At 39.9% G+C, this 25,472-nt stretch overlaps 1 protein-coding gene across 4 annotated transcripts in view; it reads left to right on the forward strand.

Annotated features, from left to right (window-relative positions):
• Positions 1–24,807, forward strand: part of ddc (dopa decarboxylase) — a 32,536-nt gene extending 7,729 nt beyond the window's left edge. For all 4 annotated transcript variants that reach the window (XM_007897485.1, XM_042332340.1, XM_042332341.1 and 1 more), the window contains exons 5-14: positions 938–1,072; positions 8,776–8,919; positions 12,586–12,652; positions 13,568–13,662; positions 18,279–18,346; positions 19,889–19,965; positions 20,907–20,926; positions 21,742–21,840; positions 22,105–22,206; positions 24,210–24,807. In XM_007897485.1, coding sequence (XP_007895676.1) covers positions 938–1,072; positions 8,776–8,919; positions 12,586–12,652; positions 13,568–13,662; positions 18,279–18,346; positions 19,889–19,965; positions 20,907–20,926; positions 21,742–21,840; positions 22,105–22,206; positions 24,210–24,410 — 1,008 coding nt within the window. In that variant the 3' untranslated portion in view covers positions 24,411–24,807. The remainder of the gene's footprint in view (positions 1–937; positions 1,073–8,775; positions 8,920–12,585; positions 12,653–13,567; positions 13,663–18,278; positions 18,347–19,888; positions 19,966–20,906; positions 20,927–21,741; positions 21,841–22,104; positions 22,207–24,209) is intronic.
• The last annotated feature ends 665 nt before the right edge of the window (positions 24,808–25,472 follow it).

Here is a 25,472-nt window from a genome sequence, read left to right on the forward strand (position 1 = left end):
ATAATATTAACAGTCTGCACCTCTGCTGACTCCCATATCTGATCAAAAGAGCTTTGTGAAAAGCAACTAGCTCTACAAATAGGTTTAACCCCTGACCTGTCAAAGAAGCATCATGGACTGAAGGGCACCATCTAAGATATTAAAATGGGTTATTTTATTCTGTGAGGGTTTAAGTCTTAAAAACATAATTAACAAACAATACTAGGTATGTTTAGATTGTATTCTCTAGTGACCTGCTGGTAAATTTACTTTTTAATGTGGTAGATTTATAAAAATAATTATCTTTCCAATTGACAGACCATTTTAATCATATCGTCCAAACCTGTCACCGTAAGTCCTACGAGACATTATTCTGTGTGAAGGATGCTATACAGATGAAAATTGTTGTTGCATCTAATTACTACATGTTTAGCAAAAGCCAATAATGTATTAGGTTTGAATTCACACAAGGTTATGAATAATATTTTTATATTATATATGAATATATGAATGAGGAAAAATATGAATTATTTGTGTAATCAAAGCTAAATTGTGGTTATTTATCATTTGTGAAGTCCTGTAGCTCAGTGGTTAGAGCACTCGCCTCGCAAGTGAGAGCACCTGGGTTCGATTGCCAGGCAGGGTGCAACATTGGGCAAGTTTCCTTAATCCACACGCTCTGTTTACTTAGCAGTAAGTAGGAACCTGGTTGTTAGTCAATTAGCAGATCACTTTTCTGCGAGCAATAATCCCTTCAAAATAAATAAATAAAAATAATAAATTGATCTCTCAATCCACGACTGTTTGTGGGACATTGCTGTGCACAATTGCTGCTGTGTTTTGCCCACAAAAAATACAGTCAATTCACTTTACATTGTATGCTGTGAAGCGCTTTGAGACGCCTTGATGAAGTGTTAAGATGCTATATCAAATGTAAGGATGATTATCATTTGCTCAGTCCACAGCCAGTGAGGCGACCCTGGTGGGACTCCTTGCTGCAAGAAGAAAGAAGGTTTTACACATCCAGGCAGATACGCCTGATCTTGAAGAGAGGATGATCATGACAAAACTGGTTGCCTACATGTCAGATCAGGTAAGCCTTGTTGCCTTCCTTCTTTAAACCAACCTCTGTCCATGTGAATGTTCAGGACTAGAAAAGATCATTATCGATAGATCACTTTGAGATCAATAGATTTTTATTAAAAAAACTAAAGTGTTTAAGGGATATGGGGATAGGGCGGGTAAATGGAATTAGGTTAGTAGATCAGCCATGATCTTAAATGGCGGGGCAGGCTCGAGGGGCTGAATGGCCTATTCCTGCTCCTAGTTCTTATGTTCTATCTGTGCTGTTAATCTGTAGCTGTCTTTGAAAGTGGAATTTCTTCATGAACCATTGAGGGGGTTCTTTTGGGTGAACCCCTCATTTTTATTTTAGATGCTGCAACTTTTCACCTACAAATACAGTCACCACACCTCACAGTAACTCCTGTGAAGTGCTTTAAGACATATTGAAGCCGTGATAAGGTGCTATATCAAATGCAAATTGGGAGTAGTTTGCAAGAAGAGTGACTGCAATTCTGCACTCTCCCCATAGAGTGGTTAGCAAATGTGAATTGGTATGACGTGTACATCACAAATGTTAATCTTTTGTGTTACCAATAATAACAGAGTTTAAACTCCATGGTAAAGCATTCTCAAGATGACCGTGATTCAGCAAAGTAATCTGTAAGGATAAATGCACCTCACTACAACAACTTTTTACTGAGAGACAGATAATCATGACTGGCAGCAGCTGAAGTTAACGTTTTACTCAAAGGAACATGTACCCTATCCTCACCTTTTTCTATCTGCCTTTAAAAGCCTCCTGAAAACCTTCCTCTTTAACTCTGCTTACTGTCACCTTGCCCTATCCTTTCTGTTGGCCAATACCAAGTGAAAGTCACTATGTAGCAATTTGTTTGTTGATAAGGCCTAGTATCAAAGGAAAGGATTTTATTATCTCAAGTACGATAACAAAGCTTGAAAGAACTTAGTTCACCCCACTGTATAATTTTACGTGCTTTTGATTACTTTCATTTTTGGCTCTTATTTATTATATTTTCTTCTTGTTTTGGATGTTCATACACAGTAAACAGTTAACATGATGTGTTTAGAAAGGGATGGCCCCCATTAGGCTCCAGCATGAGTTTGCTAACTTAAAAAATTGGTCACTCAATCTACGACTGTTTGTGGGATACTGCTGTGCTCAATTGGCTGCCATGTTTTGCTCACAAAAAGGTCAATGTAATTTATAGTATATTCAGGGAAGCACTTAACATGTTTCAATGGCGCGATAAGGCGCTATATTATTATTAGCCATGATAGTTTAGTAACTTCAGAATGGCCTGATTTTCTCAACTGAATAGCAATAACTTGTATTTATATAGTGCCCTTCCCACAGGATAGGGTCTTGGAGCACTGCGCAATGGTAGGGTTCACACCAAGTGAGGGAGGGGGGAGACAGGAAAGTGATGACTATAGGCAGGCTTGAAGAGAAGTTTTCAGCAGGGATTTAAACATAGATAGAGGGGGGATTGAGGCAGGGAATTCCAGAGATTAGGGGTGTAATGGCTGAAGGCATGGCCACTGATTATTTATAAATGTTTTTTTCACTGTGCATCTTATTAGCTTTACATACCGTTTTATAGATGACTAGCCTGTGTTTGTTCTTCTACATGGGGGAGGCAGGAGATAATAAATAATAATTCTGACATTTCAATGAGGACCAAGGAGGAAATCTTATTGTGGAGGCAGAGGGCATGGCTGATGTACTGAATGAGTACTTTGCATCTGTCTTCACAAAAGAAGTGGATGCACCAAATGCCGCAGTATCGGAGGAGAGGGTAGAGGAAATGGATAGGATCAGTATAAACAGAGGAATTACTGAAAAGGTTGACTGCGCTGAAGGTAGATAAGTCGTCCGGACGGGATGCAACTAAGGTTACTGTGGGAGGCACAGGTACAAAATAGCGGAGGCTTTGGTTACAATTTTTCAATCTTTGTTGGACACAGGAGTGGTGCCAGAGGACTGGAGAGTGGCCAATGTGACTCCTCTGTACAAAAAGGAACAGAAGGACAAACCTGGGAACTACAGGCCAGTCAGCCTAACATCAGTAGTGGGGAAACTCCTGGAGACTATAGTCCGGGATAGAATAAATCTTCACTTAGAAGAATATGGGTTAATTAGGGACAGCCAGCACGGATTTGTTAAAGGCAAATCTTGTCTAACAAATCTAATAGAATTTTTCGATGAGGTAACGGAGAGGGTGGATAAAGGTAGTGCAGTTGATGTAGTTTATATGGACTTTCAAAAGGCATTTGACAAAGTGCCACATGAAAGACTTGTAAGAAAGATAGAAGCCCATGGTATAAAAGGGACAGTGGCAGCATGGATCCAGAACTGGCTGGGAGACAGAAAGCAGAGAGTTGTGGTGAACGGCTGCTTTTCTGACTGGAGGGAAGTGTACAGTGGCATTCCCCAGGGATTGATATTAGGACCACTGCTCTTCTTAATATACATAAATGATCTGGACTTGGGTATAGCAAGCACCATTTCCAAGTTTGCGGACGACACAAAGTTAGGTAGGGTGGTAAACAGTGAGAAGGATAGTAGCCAACTGCAGGAAGACATAGACAAAATGGGCAGACACATGGCAGATGAATTTCAATATGGAGAAATGCGAGGTAATGCATATTGGTAGAAAGAATGAGGGGAGGCAATATAGGTTAGGTAATACAATCTTAAGGGGGTAAAAGAACAGAGAGACCTGGGGTGCAGGTAAATGAATCCTTGAAGGTGGCAGGACAGGTAGATAAAGCTGTAAAAAGGGCAAATGGGATTCTAGGCTTTATAAATAGGGGCATAGAGTACAAGAGTCAGGAGGTTATGATTAACCTATATAAAGCACTGGTTAGGCCTCAGTTAGAATACTGCGCCCAGTTCTGGGCACCACACTATAGGAAGGATGTTAAGGCATTGGAAAGGGTGCAGAGGAGATTTACAAGGATGGTACCAGGAATGAGGGACCTTGATTATGAGGAAAGGCTGGAGAGGCTGGGATTATTCTCATTGGAGCAGAGAAGGTTACGAGGAGACCTAATAGAGGTCTTCAAAATCATGAGGGGATTTGATAGGTTAGAAAGGGAAAAACTGTTTCCACTGGTGGGTGTGTCGGTGACTTGAGGTCACAGATTCAAAATAGCCTCTAAAAGAAGCAGAGGGGAGGTGAGAAGACATTTTTTCCACGCAGCGAGTTGTTCAAATCTGGAACGCATTGCCTGAAAGGGTGGTCGAGGCCGATTCGATAATAACTTTTAAAAACACGGTGGACGGGTATTTGAGGAGGACGGGTTTGCAGGGTTATGGGGAAAGGGCTGGGGAGTGGGATTGACATTGCATTGCTCTATTCAAAGAGCCGGCACAGACTCGATGGGCCGAATGGCCTCTTTTTGTGCTGTACAATTCTATGAACAAACAAATCCACAGACTTACACAGCTGCAAATATTGAAATAAATTGTGAGAAATGGTTATTTAATTTCAGTAACCAAAATTGATAGATATTATATAATAATGCATCAGTTAGCCCGTGGTGAGTGATGGGCTGTCACTATACAAGTATCAGACCTCAAAACGTTAATATTAACCAGAATTTCAGTAGAAATATGTTTCTAGAAATATTCTCAATAGTTTCCAGTGACATTAAATAAATAGCATCGAAACAAGCCATTTGGCCCAACTAGTCCATGTGAGTGATTAGACTCCACATGGGCCTCTATTCTCTTTTCCCTCATGCATGCTTCAAGTTTTACATAGAATGTGATATTCAATGTGAAACATTCCTACTAAACTCACTTTCAGATCTGCTTCTAGCTATCTTATATTTGGGCCCTTTAGTTTATGCATTCTACCTATACTTGGAAATTTGAGAGATAGATTGTCAGAATTAAACTATTGACACAATGACTCGAAAATCTCAGCTGGAAAATCCAATGTTACATTTATCAGTGGCAGTTACTGGAGTAACCTAGTTATTTGAATTATTGATGTAAGATAATATTATTGATGGCGAAGACAAAATAAATGTTTGCATTTGGCTAATATTAATCTGACACACAACATAATTCTGTCTCTTGATCAGCATATGTCACAACATCCATTACAGGAGGTTCATTTTGTTCAAAGGATTCAGTCACCTCTGTTGGTAATTGCATTACATTGATCTGTGACTGTCATACTTGCTGCTGAAGAGCTGAAGTAATGCAAAGTGACAGCACTCCATATGTAGCATAGGTCAGAGAATATCCTGGCTGTTGGAGGATTTGCCTTAAGTCACTAGTAACCTTTCCAGTCTTGACAGTGAAGAATATGCCCACAATGTGAACAAAACCACTAAGGAAACAAATGCATTGCGCCCTGGTTTCTCATTTAAAGAAAAGATGCATTCACTAACATTGGGAACATCTTCAAACAAAATTGGTCGAGTAAATGGAAAACAAAGCCAAATCCATTAGACCAGAAGAGCACCATTTAGAGCAATTTGTCCGACTAGATCTGATTAATTCTGTTTCTTTCCCCACTTTTTTTGCCTCCAACCCTTCTTTGCTGAAAAATGTGGCTTGGGCTGTGTACAGTCCTGTAGACATCAAGTTATTTGGTATCTTACCCAAGTGGTCATTCTTCAGATGTGGACCTGGAAAATGAGTGTCATCAGGCTATAGAATCACAGAGGACATTAGTTTGATTGAATCTTTTCTCACCTGATATATACACACACACAGTCAACACAGTCATTGGTTCATGATCAGAAGCTTCAACCCTGGTTGATTATTCCCTCCATAGCACAGGATTGCTAAGATCAAGTGTAGTTCCCCTGTGAGTTAATTCAATAGAGACAGCAGATGGAACCTGGTACCTATGCCTAAGGTATATGGGCTGAAGGTTTCACACTGTGATTTTTAGCAAATGAGCCATTAGAGAACTGAACCTAATTATTTTAAATCACAATAGAAAACAAGGGCAGCGGGACCCTCAAGACACCGTTATTGTCCCCAATAAATCCCAGAGGAAAGTGAGTGGGTACAGAGAAACACAATCAAAAATAATTTTTTTGGTTAAACATTAACAATATGTGAGAAAATTGTTAGTTCAACTGATAGTTAGATTTTAATTGTATTTTAGTGTGTGGAAAATTTTTCGCAACAACCATTTGCAGCAGATAAATAGCTTTGGGGTTAACAATCTGTCTTGGAGAATGTTTACTCAGTGTAACATGATCAGATCATCATTATCTTTCCTGATAAAATGGCCTTTAAATGTAACTTCCTTAAGGGTTTCAGTATTTTTGGTCTTTGTGCATTTGTGTCAGCCTGGCTCAGTTGGTAGCACGTATGCTTTTGAGTTAAAAGCTTGTGGGCTGAAGCCCTATGTCAGGACTTTGAGCTTGGGCTGAGTGCTGCATTGTTAGAGGTACTATTCTTAGACGAGATGTTAAACTGTTCAGGTGGATGCTTCAAGTACTCTGAGGTGAACAGCGCTATATAAATGCATATTGTTGTTGTTCACTGCCTCTAATACTCGCTTTTAATGATAACAGGATGTTAAAATCACAATTTACCATTCATTGCTAGTATCTGTAGTTGCTGCATGGAAAATCATTACTATTGTATTTTGTTTAAAATCTGACCACAAATCAGAGTTTAGTCTGAATGCTAAACTGCGTCATGGAGATGTTATTTGTTATCTGTGTGACTGTACCAACTACTTGTTGCATTAGCATAGTTTGTCTAGATAATATTTGTAGGTAAGTATCTAATATGTAATCGATTCAAACTTCAGCAATCTGAGAAGAATTTAATTGTGAGAGATCCCTTCACGGAATAGTTGGGCCAAAGGACCTGTTTCTAGTGTTGTATCCCTCTAAATAAATGGCTTTACTTTTCTAAACTGTAGCACATGTATTTTTAGCTTTGCAATATAAAAATATTGTCTAAGCTTTTCACTTAGAATAATTCTAAATCCCATTTTGGAGGAGTGCTGTAGCTCAGTGGTTAGAGCACTAGCCTCGCAAGTGAAAGACTTGGGTTTGATTCCTAACAGGGAGAAACCTTGGGCAAGGTTCCTAACTCCACACGACTGTTATTAATCCCTCAAGGAAAAAAAAACCATTAATAAATTGGTCACTTCAATCTACGACTGTTTGTGGGACACTGTTGTGCGCAATTGGCTGCTGTGTTTCGTCCACAAATAAACAGTCAATTCACTTTATAGTATATTCTGTGAAGCGCTTTGAGACATCTAGAAGACGTGAGAAGTGCTATATCAAATGCAAGGATTATTATTGTTAATATTGCCATTTACTGAGAACGCTGAACTGAGTTGAATTGCATGATAAAAATGTGGCATGTACATGCATGCAACTAAGCCTACCTGCGTTTATTTTCCATCTACTCCAATTCTAGACACATCATATGTACATAACAAATTCAGGAATCCCATTTGAAATCAACATGTTTTGGAACCCATTGAAACTTGATGCACAGTTTATGTTTCAGTGGGTCCATTCTTTATTGGACCGGCCATACTCTCCATGTTGTCGTATTTCCTGAGCACATTTTTGTGGGTCAGTATTACTCAGATTTCATTAGCGTTTGGCCCCTAGAGCGACATGTGCAATAGGCAATATTAAATTCCTCTTCGATGCGATGAGAACAGAATGGAAAAATATGAAGGAACCCAATTTAGATTATTTGTGAGTCACAATGATTTAAAGTGTTAAATCTCTGTTGTCAGTAAATTTAAATTAAACTTCATATAGTATTTTGTGGAAACAATTGATTCAATTCATTGGTATTTTACAATGAATGTGGCAGAGGCAGATCTTGTGAGTCAGCCTCACTCTCACCTCTGAGTCAGGAAATTGTCGGTTCAAGCCCCACATTGGGTCTTGCAATTCACATAGTTTACACTCCAGGGCAGTCCATACTGGTAGTGCGTTACATTTTCAGAGGTGCTGTCCTTCAGATGAGATGCTTCTGTGAAGCGCTTTGAGATGTCTTGAAGACATAAGGCTATATATGAAATATAAGGATTATTATTATGTTAAACCAGGTCCTACTAGCTGTTCCGGTTGATGTTAACAATCCCATGGTACTATTCAAAAAGAATAGTATTTGCATACATACTATAGATGTATACGATAGATGCATTGTATAAAAATGCAAGTTGTAGTAAGTGCCAGAAGAAGGCACAATCCACGAGTGGAAAATCCTGCTTCTTGCATGGCATCGGGAATGATACCTTACAGCTCCCCAATGGCACATCGAATGTGATAAATCTTGAATGTACTACTAGGGTGGCTTCAGGGGAATGGAAAAGAATCGTACTTGAATGTTTTTTAAATCTTGTTTGTGAATTTAAAGAGGTTATTGCTGGGTAACCATTTGAATCTGGAAGTGGTTCTCAATGATTTCTGGTGCAGATATCAAATTGATACACATCCAGATCCTCAGGGACTGGCTGGTTATGTCTCCAATAAGCCAGTCCCTGAGGATTGATCAGATCAACTAATGGTATAGTCTGAGAAGTGTAGATATTTCTGAAACTTGGAAATTATTTAGCCCAAATGTTTACCAAAAGAGTCTAAAAAATGTGGCAGGTTCATGTGTTTAATAGATGAGTTATAGCTGTAGCATTCCTTTCAATGTTTTTCTCTAGCAAACAATGTTCATTCTTTAACCGGACTGTGTGGTATCTTTAGTCTCACAGCTCTGTTGAACGAGCAGGATTGATTGGAGGAATAACAATGAGAAAGTTGCCCTCTGACAGCCAGCTCAGCCTGCGGGGAGAGACCCTGAAACAAGCAATAGAAGAAGATAAAGCTGCTGGTCTGATTCCTTTCTTCGTAAGTCCGTTTTCTGTTACTCTTACTGCGGTTTTCTCATTGTATTGTAATGTTATTTTAGTTATTTTCTCACATTGGGGTTTTTGTAGGCTCCCATCGCCTCTGACCTGCTCCCACATCTGTGCCAATGATGCTCTGACCCAGCCTCCAGTCTAGACACACAAGGGAGCAGCCCAGAGAAACTCTCCATTGGACCAAGTCCTGATGCTTCAAAACACTAAGCCACATTGTGCCCACAAAATATACAGTCAGTTCACTTTCAATGTATTCGGTGAAGGCTTTGAGTTGTCTCGAAGACGTGATAAGGCACTATATCAAATGCAAGGATGTTATGTGTAGGATGTTATTTGTGTTGTGTTGTACAGTGCAAAACGATTTACATCAATATAACATCTTTCACACCAGGAGAATGTCTCGAACACTATTGGCTGGATATCAGAGCTGGGGGTGGGAGCTGAAGGGTTGCTGTTAACTATAAAAAAAATATGGTTAAATACAAGTTAAAACTTTGGGCTTCAGTATGCCACTTTTCACTGCCCTTCAATCTGGATAAAATGGCAGCTTGGATCTAGCAGTTTAGCAGTCGTTGCCTTCTTCCCCAATATGAAACTTTCAATGGCCAATTTAATTTGCAAGATGCTACAAATAACACACCAACTTCAAACATTATCAGCATCAGAGCTGTATAATAAAATAAAGCTGCTTGTTATTTTAACACCATCTGTGCCTTGACCTTAACTCGAGGTGCACATTAAAATATATTCTGCTTTCAATTACCAACTGTAAGTAGTAATTTGTAAAAGATAATTGCAGATGTTTAGAGCAGTGCATTACGCCTGCATATTGCACTAAACTGACACAGATGAAAGCACTGCATATTGCTCTCAAATATTATGAATGATATTACCAAAATCCATTTAGTTTGATTTTTTTCTTCAACTGGAAGTTTGTTTTGAAAGTGTGACTTAAACCTTAGTGACTAAATAGCAGTCAGACAGTTCCCAAATGATTTTGGTCTCTTTTTCTTGACTATTTAAGGTTCTTTGTTTAGGTTCATTGAATTTGTAGAGATGTCTGCTCTGTTTGTGTAAGTAACACATGGCCACAGAGATTAAACTAATCTAATTATCCCACTGCTTGCTTCAGCCTACGGGTGTAATATGTTTCTGGCCATTTGTAAGCAGTAAAGAAAATGCAATAAAGTATTAATAAATATGGGACTATTCTAAAGAGAGGGAGCTGTTTTGATGTTAGTTCCAAACAAGCTAGACAGCGGATGTTATCTGAAACGCACACAGAGCCTGTAATATAACAGACTTTGTGTTTCTTCTCACTGTTTTTAGATCTTTTTGAATGTTCATTTGCATATTCTAAATTGTGAATCTTAGTTATTAAATAGCTATAGACTATTGAATAGCTATTCAAATTAAATTATAATATTCTATAGATTTTTTGTGGTTATGGTGCGATCAAAGATTATGCACTAATCATAGTGAAGGTATGCAACATATGTTAATATGCCTCATTAAACAACAACAACTTGTATTTATATAGTGCCCTCCACGCCAGGCGGCATCTCAGAGTGCTTAACAATGGCAGAGCCTGATGCCGAGCCAAGGGGAGGGGAAGGTGACCGTAGGTGGGTCGAAGAGGAAGGTCTTCAGATGCAACCTGAAGTTGGGGAAGGAGGGGACGAGGCGAAGGGGCTGAGAGAGGGAGCTCCAAAATTTCGGGGCGAAGCAGCTGAAGGCATGGCCTCCGATGGTGGAGCGGAGGATTCGGGGAATGCAGAGGAGGCCGGACCCAGTAGAGCGGAGGCAGCGGGTACTGAGGAGGTTAGAGAGATAGGGGGGTGCAACAAGGTTGAACCAAAAACGCCTTCCATCCATTTCTGATGGAACTGATGTCTTGCCTGACTGTTCAGGTTAAACAGCCCATATCCTTCAGAAAGGGAAGGGAGTTTATGGATGTCCTGGATAACAATCTTTCAAATAAAATGGAATTTAAAAAAAAAGAAACACAACTTCAGCATGCTGCAGCATAGCTTTACACAGTTAATATAAAACCAACAAGCTGAGAATTGGTTTCCACTTTGCATCTTCGATTAAGGGAAAAGAATGATGTTTCTCAGGTCAGGGCATCAGTTGGGTAAGAGTAAATTTCTCAATTTTTCTTTTGCCCATAAGATTCAAAATCAACCAAATTAGTGGCAGAAGATTGGTTCGACTCTTGCGTGCCTGACTTATCTAACTTACACAATTTGTTTGTGCGGATAACTGATCTTGAGCAGGTTCACCCGTTCCCCTATAGTTTGGCTAACGCAAGATTTAGATACCAAGCTCCCCCAGGATTTCTGGGGTGAGCTTAGTGTGTTCAATTGGCTGATGTGTTGTCTCAACTTTTGTGTAAAACCTATGGGCTGATAGGATCACTATCACGGATCCCTATCACAGTCTGTTCCCTCAAATATCCCATACATTCCTCTGGTGTGTCTTCATCTACACCTGTACTAGAAGACCTCTCAGCAGCAGTGAGGAGGTGTTAAGTGAGTCCCTCATCATGAGACGGTGCAGAGGAATGTGCTGATCAGGAGGTTCATCCTGCTCATCTGTCTGGATCATGTCACCAGAGTCTACATCGCGACGAGTTGAATTATACAGAGGATTTTATAATCAAGATGCGTGGGACTGCTCTGTTGTAATGAAAAGTTCAGATCCAGAATTTAATAAATACAATGATTCCTTCTGATGAACTAATAGTTTTCAGCCATTCTGCCTGTCCCTGAGTCCCTCTGACTCGCTGTCCCCTTCCCATTTTTAAAGCCTGCCTCAAGTCTTATCTCTTTGACCTGATTTTTTCCAATGCCATTGGCATTCACCTTGCCTACTGTGATCATCTCAAGGGAAGCAAGATTGAAAGTGGCAATAGTGGGAGATTACATGTATATCTGAACACGTACACTTTCAGTGCACACTTATCGCCAATGGAGTTTGATTGTTTCCCGACTGTAATATTGTCATGTAAATTTTATGAAAAAACAATAGGCTTACAGTTCCTTTAACTTGAACTATATGTCTATTGTTTCTTCATAACTGTAGTTCAGTGGTTAGAGAACTTGCCTCGCAAGCGAGTGACCTGGGTTTGATTCCTGGCAGAGTGAAACCTTGGGCAAGTTTCCTTACTCCACACGCCTGATAATAGTCCCTCAAGAAAAAAAACAAAAAACAATAAATTGGTCACTTCAATCCACGACTGTTTGTGGGACTGTGCGGAATTGGCTGTCGTGTTTTGCCCATAAAATATGCAGTCAATTCAGTTTACAGTATATTCTGTGAAGCGCTTTGAAACATCTAGAAGACGTGAAAAGAGCTATATCAAATGCAAAGAATATTATTATAATATTATAACTTGTCCTGAGGACCACGTTGAATTTACCCTCTTCTGTTTTAATCACCTCTCAGTTTCCTATTGCAGCATTAAACACCCTGGAAATATCAATGCAATCAAAAAAAGTTCCCAAGGATTCACTAAAAATAATCCATATGCTACCTGGGAATCCTGTGGTAACTGGCAGAGAGAGAATTCTACAATCCAAGGGCCAGTTTTCTGATTGGCTCTATCGACCGCTCTCCTTTCATTGACTATCTTTTCTCTTTCTATCTACAGTTGTGTGCGACACTGGGCACCACCGCTTCCTGTGCATTTGATTCGATTTTGGAGCTAGGACCGATCTGTAAGAATTTTATTTAAATCCTTGTTGGCATAAAATCACATTATACTATCCAATTTACATTGATATGGCTCCTTTTGCATTAGAGGACTTTCCAAAGCACATTTGGTTCTGGGAGGGCACCTGAGCTGGGGTTTGAAGCCAAGGGGGCTATATAAACGTTTTGAGACATGCCTTGAAAAAGGGGAGAGAGTGAGCGAGTCGGAGGGGTTTCCAGAGATGACTGGGCAGAATGACTGAAAAGCTGACTGCCAATGGTGAGGCAGATAGGGTGGGGTACACAAAATTTGCTGAGCAAAGGGAACAGCTGGGTTGGTAGGGTTGAAGGAGGTCACAAAGGTAGGGTGGGACAAGACCAGGGAGGGATTTAAAAGTAAGAATGAGGATCTTGAACTGAATGTGTGGCTACTGAAGCCAAACAAGGATGGGGATCAGCTCACAGCAACACAGGCTGCAGAGTTCTGGATAGTCTGCAGTTTGTGTAGAGAAGAGCTGGGGAGTCTAGCGAGCAGAGCGTTAGCAAAGTCGAGTGATGAAACCAAGCTGGGAGCCAAGTTGAATTCTCACTTAGCAGTGGCCTCTGCAAATTGTCTTTCTGAGCTCATTCAGGAGATAGTGGCTGAAATCAATTTGACTTAACTCAGTGCGAGTTTAGGCCATTTAGATGTGTTAAGTATAATAATATAATAATCCTTGCATTTGATATAGCGCTTTTCACGTCTTATCGACGTCTCAAAGTGCTTCACAGAATATACTGTAAAGTGAATTGACTGTACATTTTTGTGGGTGAAACATGCTCAATATAAATGCAGGGTCATTATAGTTTTGTAAATGTTTTCCTTTTCCGCCAAAAAGACTTTGCTGTAGAAGGATCAAACAATATTTTACCACTGACTCTATCTCTTCCTGATATTCCAGGTAATTCTGAAAAAGTCTGGATGCACATTGATGCTGCTTATGCAGGAAGTGCTTTTATTTGCCCAGAATTCAGACCTTTATTAAACGGTGTCGAGGTAAGAAAAACAAACAACCTTTAATAAGATGGATGGTAAGGATTCAAAACCTCACCCAACATGATGTTCTTGAGAGAGGTGAACAATGATATCTTGGGATATCTTAGGGGCAGTATAAAGGCCATAAAGAACGAGCACAAATATAAACAGCATTGCAATGGAACATATGGTTGTAAAAACAATAAAGGACCATTTCAATTAGTTTTGCTGGTTCCAAAGTAAAACAGAAGTCATGTGCTATGTCATTTCTCATAGCTTTAATCAATTTCTTTGTTAAACAGATGTATGTAGCCATAGTCAGCAATTACTTGGTGATAAAAAAAATTCTCCCCATCCCCCTCTGGTTCTTATGCCAATTATCTTGAATCTTTGTCCCCTGGTTACCAATCCACTTGCCAGTGGAAACAGTTTCTCCCTATCGACTCTATCAAAATCCCTTATAATTTTGAATACCTCTATTAAATCTCTGAACAATCCCAGATTCTCTTGTCTCCACATAACTGAAGTCCCTCATCCCTGATACTATTCTGGTAAATCTTCTCTGCACCCTCTCAAAGGCGTTGATATCCTGCCTCCAGTGTGGTGCCCAAAATTGGACGCAATACTCCAGCTGAGGCCTAACCAGTGACTTTTAGAGGTTTAGCAGAATTCCTTGCTCTTGTACTCAATGCTGTTTATAAAGCCAAGGATTCTATATGCTTTTTTAACCACTTTATCAACCTGTCTTGCCACCTTCAAAGACCTGTATATATGAACCCCCAAGTCTATCTTTTGTTGCTAAAACTCAAAGGGATTTCACCCCTTTTTGTTTATGGGACGTTATTGTCTGCATATTGACTGCCACGTTCGCCTACAAAATACAGTCACTTCATTTTGTAGTATATCTAGTGAAGCACTTTGAGATGGCTTCCCAACATGAAAGGTACTATTACCAATGCAATGATTATTTTTTAGTCATAGGAACTGAGAAATGGAGGAATATGCAATATTGGAAAAAGCATTACAGTCTGGGTCCATTTTCAACTGTTTCTACAAATATACAGTTACTACACTTCACAGTTAAATCATGTGATGTGCTTTGAGACATCTCGATGGCATCATAAAGCATTATAGCAGATGCAAGGATTATTATTAATAACTATTATCTCTCCCTATCCACACATCACCATAAAAACATTATCCTATTTTTTCTTGAAACTTAGCCATAGTATTCTGCCTCCACCTTTCACTTCAACTGTAGCACTTTTCCGGTGAATATTGTTCGGCTGAGGCAACGAATGAGGTTAAAGTTAGAATAAAGCATTTGTCATCAGACGTTCTATTGGAACAGTGATGAATGCCAAGATGTCCTAACCTTCAAATCAGCAAAATAGTAGGGTTTACCGCATCATTCAGGTATTGCCATGGAAATATCCACATTACTTGCATTTCCTTTGAGTAACTGTGGCGTGCTGCTATTGATTCTTTGTGAAACCCCTCAGGAAATAATGAGGAAATAAATTGTCAATCAAGAGACAAGCACTATCCTTAAACTATCAGCATGCCACACCAATGAAAGGTCACATGGTAAGCAGACATTCAGGAGATTGTGGAAACAATGTAAATAGATAAATTAAATCTAGTACAACATTTATTAGCTATTGAGGATATTAATCTGGACAAGTGGCCCATTTGTCAGCATAGCAACGATTCATCAACATTCAATGGACTTCAAACCCCAAAGGCTTTACTTCCCCTGTGGCTTCCGATGTATGCACTACATATAAAGAGGCAATTCAGACTCCTTTTGGGTGATAAGATGAGGTTTTGCTTTGTGAGATAGCAAAGAAACAACTTGTCTGCAAAAAGGAATGGACCCAAGTGTGATTTTGCTGACATTGGCTGTTTGATGATACATTTCCTGCCTTCCTCTGCAACCCTGCCGGCTGTCACCTCCCTCTTCTCCCTGGCTCAGTGTCAAGCTCTAGCATTGTAAAGCACTCTTAGATTTGCCCAGCATGAAGGGTGATGCTATATAAATGCTAGTTGTTGTTGATCTGATGTTGAAGTAGCTCGAGAATAAAATCTCATTTGTTCAGTGAAAAATATCAGTGTAACTGACTCAGGCAGCAGCTGGAGCTGGTTGAACTTAAATTATTATTAGGACTTCTGATTTTTGAATTTAACCCCCGATAAAAGACTCCGAAACAAAAAAGAAATAGCAGCATTTTATAAAAACCCTATAAAATGTTACCTTTCCTGACATAACTGCGCATGAGTGAGGATGCCTCCTCCCTCTGTGTGAGCAGGCACATTTGAATCTTCCATTAACATTAAGTGGAAAACCTTGATTTTTAAAACTAAATAAAGCTAAAAGTAACCCCTAAAAATATTTTTTCTGAAACAATGAGAAACAGAAGCCTATTTATGATGTTAGTTCAAAACTGATTAATACCATGGCTTTGAAGCCTGAAAGGTGCTCACTAAATGTAAATTTGCATTGTACTTTTACAGCATAACTTTCCTATTTGATCTAATTGAGACTATTTTATATTGATGGCCCCTGGTTTTGGTCTTAATAATAATAATAATCCTTGCATTTGATATAGCGCTTTTCACGTCAGGAGGACGTCCCAAAGCGCTTCACAGAACACACTATAGAGTGAATTGACTGTATATTTGTGGGCGAACGCGGCAGCCAATTGCGCACAGCAATGTCCCACCAACAGTCGTAGATTGAAAATGACCAATTTATTATTGTTTTGGTTTTGGAGGGATTATTATTAGGCTCTGTGTGGAGTAAGGAAACTTGCCCAAGGTTTCGCCCTCTGCCTGGAATTGAACTCAGGTCTCTCGCTTGCAAAGCGAGTGCTCTAACCACTGAGCTACAGGTCTTCCCCACAAGTGGAAACATCTTCCCTATGTCTACCCTATCAAAACCTTTCATCATTTTAAAGACCTCTATCAGGTCACCCCTTACCCTCCTCTTTTCAAGAGAAAAGAGTCCAAGTATGTTCAGCCTTTCCTGATAGGTATAACCTCTCAGTTCTGGGATCATCCTTGTGAATCTCCTTTGCTCCCTCTCCAGTGCTTCTACATCCCTTCTATAATGTGGGGACCAGAACTGCACACAGTATTCTAAGTGTAGTCTAACCAGTTTACCATAATGTCCCTGCTTTTCATTTCTATCCCTCTAGAAATGAACCCCAATGTCTGGTTTGCTTTTTTTATGGTCTTATTAACCAGCGTTGCTACTTTTAGTGAATTGTATATGTGTGCCCCTAGATCCCTTTGCTCCTCTACCCCATTGAGGCTTTTATTTTCCAGAATATATGTGACTTCCTTATTCCTTCTACCAAAATCTACCACCTCACACTTCTCTACATTGAAATACATTTGCCATTTAAATGCCCATTCAGCAAGTTTATTAATGTTTTGCTGTAATTTGTTGCAGTCCTCCTCTATATAAACTGCTCCCTCTAACTTGGTGTCATCCGCAAATTTTGAAATTGTACTGCTGATTCCGGAGTCTAAATCATTAAATATATATTGTGAACAGCAGTGATCCCAATACCGATCTTGTGGAACACCACTGCCCATCCCCTGCCAGTCTGAGTAGCTACCCTTCACCCCTACTCCGTTTTCTGTTTTGCAGTCAGCTTGCTACCCATTCTGCTATTTTTCTCCTGACCCCGCATGCTCTGACTTTATTCATTAGTCTATTATTTGGTACCTTATCGAACGCCTTTTGGAAATTTAAAAATATTACATATTGCATTATATTGTCTCCTCTTTCTGTTACCCCTTCAAAGAATTCAATGAGGTTGGTCAAGCATGACCTTCCTTTTTGAAATCCGTGCCGACTATTCTTTATCATGTTTTCCGTTTCTAGATGTTTTTCGATTACCTCCTTCAGTAAAGATTCCATTATCTTTCCTACCACCGATGTTAAGCTGACAGGTCTATAGTTCCCTGGGCTTGTTCTGTCTCCCTTTTTAAATATAGGTATAACATTAGCTATCCTCCAGTCCTCTGGCACTACTCCCTTTTCTAATGAGTTATTATATATGTGTAATAGTGCCTCTGCTGTCTCGTCCCTCAATTCTTTTATTATACGTGGATGCAATCCATCTGGACCAGGGGTTTTATCCTCTCTGAGTTTTGTTAGTTTTTCGATTATATCTCCCCTATGTATTTATATTATTTTTTATCTCTTCTTCTACTGTCATGTCCACCTGATCTGTATCCCTGGTGAATACTGAGGCAAAGTAATTATTTAATATTTCTGCCAATTCGCTGTTGTGGCCTGTGAGCTTATCTTGTCCATCCCTTAGTGGTCCTATTTTGATTTTTCTTTTGTTATTTATGTCTGTAGAATATTTTACTATTTCTTTTTATATTCCTTGATAATTTAATTTCATAATTCCTCTTTGCCTTCCTAATTGTTTATTTGACTATTTTCCTGACCTCTTTGTTTCAATGATTCTATAAATGAATGAACATTACTGTGAATTATTTTGGATAAGTACTAAAGGAACAAGTATCATGAGCCTTTGGTGAAAGGTCATGATTTAGTGCAGATATAAAGCAATTGAATGTGACTCTAGGTAATATTTTACGATGTTTTTTTAAATCAGTTTGCAGATTCTTTCAACTTTAACCCTCATAAATGGCTCCTTGTGAACTTTGATTGCTCAGCGATGTGGTAAGTTACTTATATATCTCTTCTACAAAACATTGTGATAATAATAATTCTCAGTGGCATCTGTGAGTTCACTGTCTCTGTGGTGTCAACCTGGCTCAGTTGGTAGTACTCTCAGCTCAGCATCCGAGGTCGTAGGCTCAGATTGGACATCAGGATGTTGATACTGCAATGCAGTACGAGGGGAGTGAAGCACTACATTATCAGTCTGATAGTCATTAGTTATAAACTGGCTAGTTTGCATTTACCAGTGATGATTATCATACATGTCATCACACCTTGTAAATTGCACCTGTTGTTCACCTTGTTAACTGTGAGTCTGACATGTACTGATTCCGACTCCCACTGTGAGGAAATGCTGGACTTCCTCTAGTCCAAAATCGAGGGAATCCGCTCAGCTGCCACTGCCCTCCCAACTTCCACACCCTACTTACGCCCACCCCACACTCCAACCACTACCCATCCCTCCTTCCACACCTTTGAACCTGTCACCCCCTCCTCTGTCTTCACAACTATATCATCCATGAAGCCCACCATCTGCTCCCTGGACCCCATCCCCACCCCTCTCCTTAAATCCCAGCTCCACCTCCTTGCCCCACTACTCTCCGACATCATCAACCTCTCCCTGTCATCTGGCACTGTTCCTACCCCCCTCAAAACAGCCACTATCACCCCCACCTTGAAGAAACCTTTCCTTGACCCATCACAGCCATCCAGCTACCGGCCCATCTCCCACCTCCCTTTTCTGTCTAAGGTCCTTGAGAGAGCCGTTGCCTCCCAGCTTCACTCTTTCCTCTCCTCCCACTGCCTCATCCCTCAGGCTGCCGAAATCCTCACCCACGGATTTGTCATATCAAGACTTGATAACTCCCTCCTCATCGGCCTTCCCAACTCTTCCCTTCACAAGCTGCAGATCATTCAAAACTCTGCAGCTCATGCACCAGGCTCTGTGACCCCATCACTCCCACCCTCGCCCGACTCCACTGGCTCCCCATCCTTCAGAGGATCCAATTCAAGATCCTCGTCCTCACTTTCAAGGCCATCCATGGCCTTGCCCCCTCCTACCTTTCTGACCTGCTGACTCCCTACCAACCTGCCCGCTCCCTCCATTCAGCGGGCTCCAAACTTCCTACTGTTTATTCAACAAGAACCATTTTATTGTTTGGCCAATTATTTGCAGAATTACAACAACAAAATTACATTTGTATCGTGCCTTTCATGTCGGGAGGACAGCCCAAGGTGCTGGACAGTGTTTAGGACCCGAGCTGGGGGGCGGAATTACCAGGAGCTGAGCGGGAACAATTCTGTCTCACCGATTCATCCTAATTTCATGTAGTGTATGAACAAGTATCTTTGATGGCATGTTAGAAATGAAATGTTCAAGTTGTCAATTCCAACTTTCGGGTTGTGAATATTGATCGTCAGATTTATGATGAGATTGCAAAAACAAAAGAGAGCTGCAAGGTAGATTTACAATTAAACTGATTTTGTGCAGCATAAGTTGTGAAGTATAAATTAAGTCATACATGTTTTCATTACATTTAGGGTGAAGAAAAGATCAGACCTTATCGGTGCTTTTAAAGTGGATCCTCTTTACCTTAAACATGAGCATCAGGACTCTGGTACTTTTTCAGATCAATGTTTTTATTGTTTATATTTTGTGGAATTGATTTATATTCTTTGTACACAATGCATCTCACGTCACTAAAATCCTAATTTCCAGCAGCAGTTTATGTCATGTATAATTATACTGTTCGCAGATAAATGCTTGCCATTAGTGCAATTTATTTTGAAAGGGTAGGTCATTGAACATTGATTTGTGTTAGATTATCATTACTGATGCAGTGACAATACAAGAGAAAACATGCGAAGCTTGCTGACAACAACAAATGCATTTATAGAGTTGACCGGACACTTAAGCTTGATTTTGATTAAAATTAAAAACCTAATTTTAAAACAAACCAACAATTTCACTGGGGAATGTGCCTTTGGAGGCGGAGTGGACTGTGAAGGGAGTCAAATGATAGTACAGTAAAACTCACAGGTCATATCAGTTGAGACCATAACATTCAATATGACTTGTCCAAAGTCTGAGTTGAAAGCAAACTATATTGTAGAATATCCGATTTAATCAATAATTTATATTGCGCATGTGTAATTCAATGCTGGTAAGTACACATGTGACCGGTCAAGACATTTCCCGGGATTCAAGTGGCTGCTAAGTGCGGGAGTAATGGGTAGGGGAACAGTGTTAGGAGGTGATTATTACAAGCAGTGCAAAGAACTCTAAGTGGTTTTAATAGGAAACTAAATGGGACCCCAGGATTTGCATGATTTATGTGAGTTTTACTGTACTCACTTTATGGATTTCTTTGTTATGCTGCCTGATCGAAACCCACAGAAGTGTTAGGCTTTGAAATGCATTTAAACTATTTGTGCCTTAAAATAAGCTTTGAAGTTGAACTGAAATCTATAAAATACACATTTTGTTATGCATAATGTTCTGTAAATTAAGCTTTTGATAGATTTAGTAGCTAAACTACAATATTACTTATGTTTTCAGGACTTATCACTGATTACAGGGTGAGTGTCCTGCTACATTTAAATGTGAAGTAGTTTCATTATACACACATTGTATATACTTATTATACATATATATTGTACATTCAAAAATCTTTGCTGGTAGGGCCTCATCCAATTTACCATTCTTCAGTATGAGCCTATAAAATCCCATTACATTTTTTCCATAAGACTACAGAATATATTGTGTAAAATAGTAACTGCATGAAATAGATCTGAATATTAACAGTGAAAGTAGATTAATCAGCATGGAATCTTATCTACTACAAAATCTTCCGTAATAGTCTCATTCTATTTCTGTACACCCAACATTTGGGTCAAATCAAAGATTAATGCTACAAGCTGCTCTTTACTTTTCTGTGGAGTTCTATAGCTCAGTGGTTTGAGCACTTGCCTTGCAAGAGAGAGTCCTGGGTTCAATTCCTGGCAGGGCAAAACACTGGGCAAGTTTTTTTTACTCCACACTCCTGTTTACCTAGCAGTAAATAGGAATCCGGTTGTTAGTTGATTGGCGGATCGCTTTTCCGGGGATAATAATTCCTTTCTTAAAAAAAGTCACTCAATCCACAACTGTTTGTGATACACTGTTGTGCGCAATTGGCTGCCGTGTTTCACCTGCAAAATATACAGTCAATTCGCTTTACAGTATATTCTGTGAAACACGTTGAGACATCTCAAAGATGTGATAAGGCAAATGAAAGTATTATTATAATTAGAGTAACTATTTATCTCAAAGGCATGCTGTAGACTTGTAAATCAACTGCTTTGGCATTGGAATGTTGCATGATGGTATCTTAACTAATTTTCTTCATGTGTAGCATTGGGGGATTCCACTCGGACGCAGATTCCGCTCTCTGAAAATGTGGTTTGTGTTCCGAATGTTTGGAATAAAAGGTCTTCAAGAACATATTCGCAAGGTAATCCAGCACCTTGCCGTGAAAGGCACTTTACAAATGTAATTTTGTTGTTGTTGTAACATTAAGAATAAGACTGTATCTACTATTCATTATTTCAGTGCTACTGTATGTAAGTTGAGGTATTATGAGTATCCTTTTTTAGCCGCATTTAACCATCAATCTCCAGAGTAAGGAGCAAGAATGGAATGCTGAAATCTTCACTGTAAATCTTTACAATTCCGCTTATCAAAACGTGGTCAGCAAATATCCCTTCTTTTTTTGCAGCAAGTGAATCTTGCGCATGAGTTCGAAGGCTTACTACTTCAAGATAAAAGGTTTGAGATTGCGTCTGATGTCGTGTTGGGACTAGTGTGCTTCAGACTCAAGGTACATATCCAAGAGATTTTCTAAAGCTACTCCTTAACAACAGAGCTGGTGAAAGAATTCTTCAATTGGTCTCAAATTCATTGTAAATGAATGTCTATTTGTATTTGAGTGCTAAATGTGTAATACAGGATTCTGAAGGATTTAGTCTGGCTTCTAGGAATCCATGTATTACCATGTATTACTTTAGATTCCACTCTAGCCCCAGATGAACAAGTCAATTTTTTTTTAAAAAAAGCATATTTAGAGTCAAGCATACACCCTCCCTACCATAAATAATCTGTACCCACTGTAACCAGGAGATGGAAGTATAAAGGAGCAATTAGGGGATGTAAAAAGGAATTTAGGAGGTGCTTCTTTATGCAGAGGGTAGTGATAATGTGGAATTTGCTGCCCAAAGTGGTGGTTGAAGGAGATAATGTAGCTCTTGTGGGTGTCGTGGCAGATGGGCCTTCTTCTATGCTGTAACATTTCTATGGTTCCAAGGTACAGATGCATTTAAAAGGAAGCTAGATAGACACAAATGAGGGAGAAGGGAATGGAAGAGAATGGAAGACTCGAGAAGGGAGGTGGCCGATGGCATGGTCGAAAAGGAGGGTCTTGAGGCGGGACTTGAAAGAGGCTAAGAAGGGGGCGAGGCGGAGTGATTGGGGGATGGAATTCCAGAGGTTGAGGGCAGAGTGGCTGAAGGCTCTCCCGTCAATGGTGGGTCGGGCAGCGTGGAGCAGGCCAGAGCGGAGGGAATGGGCGGGTTGGTAGATCGCAGAGTAGGGAGGGGCGAAGCCATGGAGGGCTTTGGATGTGAGGACCAATAACAACAACTTGGATTTATACAGTGCCCTCCATGCCGGATGGCGTCTCAGAGTGCTTCACAGTAACGGATCCCGGGACTGATCCAGGGGGGAGAGGGAGGAAGGTGACCAAAGGCGCAGTCGAAAAGAAAGGTCTTCAGCTGAGATCTGAAAGTGGGAAGAGAGGGGGCGAGGCGAAGGGAGTTCCAGAGCCTCTGGGCATAGTGGCTGAAGGCATGGCCGCCGATGGTGGAGCGGAGGACTTGAGGGACAAAGAGGAGGCCAGTCCTGGTAGGCTGATAACATCAGTCTACACAGTCCATTATACTAGCCTAGGTGTCTCACAGATACAATGGTTCCAACAGAACATAAAGCACAATGTTTGATTATTTTCATACATATTTATCCTTATTTTATTCCATCCATTGCTCACCAGATATTTTATCCAGCTCTGTTGAAGGAATTAATGTAAATGTGTACTTTGAACACTGTTTATATATTTAATTAACACGTGTATGAATTTAATTAAACTTAACTATTGTTAGGTGCAATATAATCCGATTTTAATGTGGTAGGTAGTTGAGAGGTGGGGTCCATAAAATCCCAAACAGCCTTATAATGAGGTGCAATCACCAGTCCAAAGGGCACCTGCCTTATTAGCAAACCAGTTATAAGGGGGTGCCTCATAACAGGGTTCTAATGAATTTGTTTATTTCAGTAAAGATTGTTTAAGTAACATCATGTAGATCAGGTTCGGCCAACCATTTGACTGCTGAAAGCCAGATGTCCCATTTGAGAAATGGCTGCATAAGCAATACTTTTGTGTTTCCCTTCCACAAGCATAGCATAACATTTACAGGTTATGGAGGGAGTGACTGGGCCAGATGCAATGGAGGGTGGGATGTGTTCTACACCCTGATGTAGAACATTTATCAAGTTGTTTATGTAAGTTTATACTCATGATGCTCAGGCCAGTGAGTTCCTGATCTCAGTTTTATCTGCAATGGGAAGGCATTGAGCATATACATTTGCACTTTGAGGTGTGTATGAGCCAGGGAAGCCAAAGGATAGCATACAAACCTGCTACTAAAGTGTATGTTTTCATCCTAAAAAAATCATTTTTGTTTTGCTATTTGCAAAGGTTGCTGTGAATTATGCAAGTGAAAGATGCAAAATCAGTGATTTATGATATTAAACTTTTTTTAAAAAAAACAGGGGTCAAATGATCTCAACGAAATGCTCATTAAAAGAATCAACGCAGGGAGAAAGATCCACATGGTGCCATGCAATCTTCAAGACAAGTTTGTGCTTCGTTTTGCCGTATGTGCAGCTACAACTGAAAGTAAACATATTCATTATGCTTGGCAGATCATAAAGGAGCTTGCTACGGAGCTGCTTGATGAAGGCTATCAGTAGATGTGCTATACTCAATGAGATATACTTGTATTTTACAATTTTATCCTAAATAAGTCCTATTATTTTCCTGAATTGTTTCAGCTGATTTTGCTTAACATAGTGTAGAAAATGATGAATTTGGGTTACATTTGGCACTCCTGACCCTTGTAATTTTGGGGGTAATAGTGTATTTTTGCATTGTGTAACTTGCAAAATGTAATTTTAATTATGAGTTTAATACGTGAAAAAGTTCATTTAATCATGTTATGTAATAAATACAATCACATTATATGTGCTCTGAGCCACCATCTGGTGTGAAGGGTGCTATATAAATGCAAGTTGTTAGTAGTAATGTACTGTAACAGGCAGAGCAGATGTTGAGAATAAAGATGATACCAACCATAGTTGGTGAACAAAACCATTGACTCTGTAATAATCTTTGAGATGATACAGCATCGTATCATGTAGCAATGTCTGGCATTCACAGAATGTACTATCAGGTGGAGTCCCGTAGCTCAGTGATTAGAGCACTCGCTTTGCAAGTGAGAGACCTGAGTTCAATTCCAGGCAGGTCAGGGCGAAACCTTGGGCAAGTTTCCTTACTCCACACACCTAATAATAATCTCTCCAAAACCCAAAACAATAATAAATTGGTCATTTTCAATCTACGACTGTTTGTGGGACACTGCTGTGCGCAATTGGCTGCCGCGTTCGCCCACAAATATACAGTCAATTCACTTTACAGTGTGTTCTGTGAAGCGCTTTGGGACGTCCTCCCGACGTGAAAAGCGCTATATCAAATGCAAGGATTATTATCTGTATTGTAGGTGAACACAAAGGTCAGTTTGCATACAGTGTAGTCACACAAAACAAACTTGAATCGCATGCAAAAGGAACCAAATGCTTTGGACACCAGATTGCTAAGATGCTCCTCTCCAGACCAACACATTTTAACTCCCTTAGGCACCTACCCAAACTATCACCAGGCTTTCCTTCTGCAGGAAGGCCTGATTACCTCATTGTAGGGCACCCCTCCAAGGTCACTAAAGGATGCTGCAGTGGAAAGGCAGGTACCCAGTTTGT

Source organism: Callorhinchus milii, unplaced genomic scaffold (assembly GCF_018977255.1).
Source record: "Callorhinchus milii isolate IMCB2004 unplaced genomic scaffold, IMCB_Cmil_1.0 Scaffold2, whole genome shotgun sequence".
NCBI classification, from domain to species: Eukaryota; Metazoa; Chordata; class Chondrichthyes; order Chimaeriformes; family Callorhinchidae; genus Callorhinchus; species Callorhinchus milii.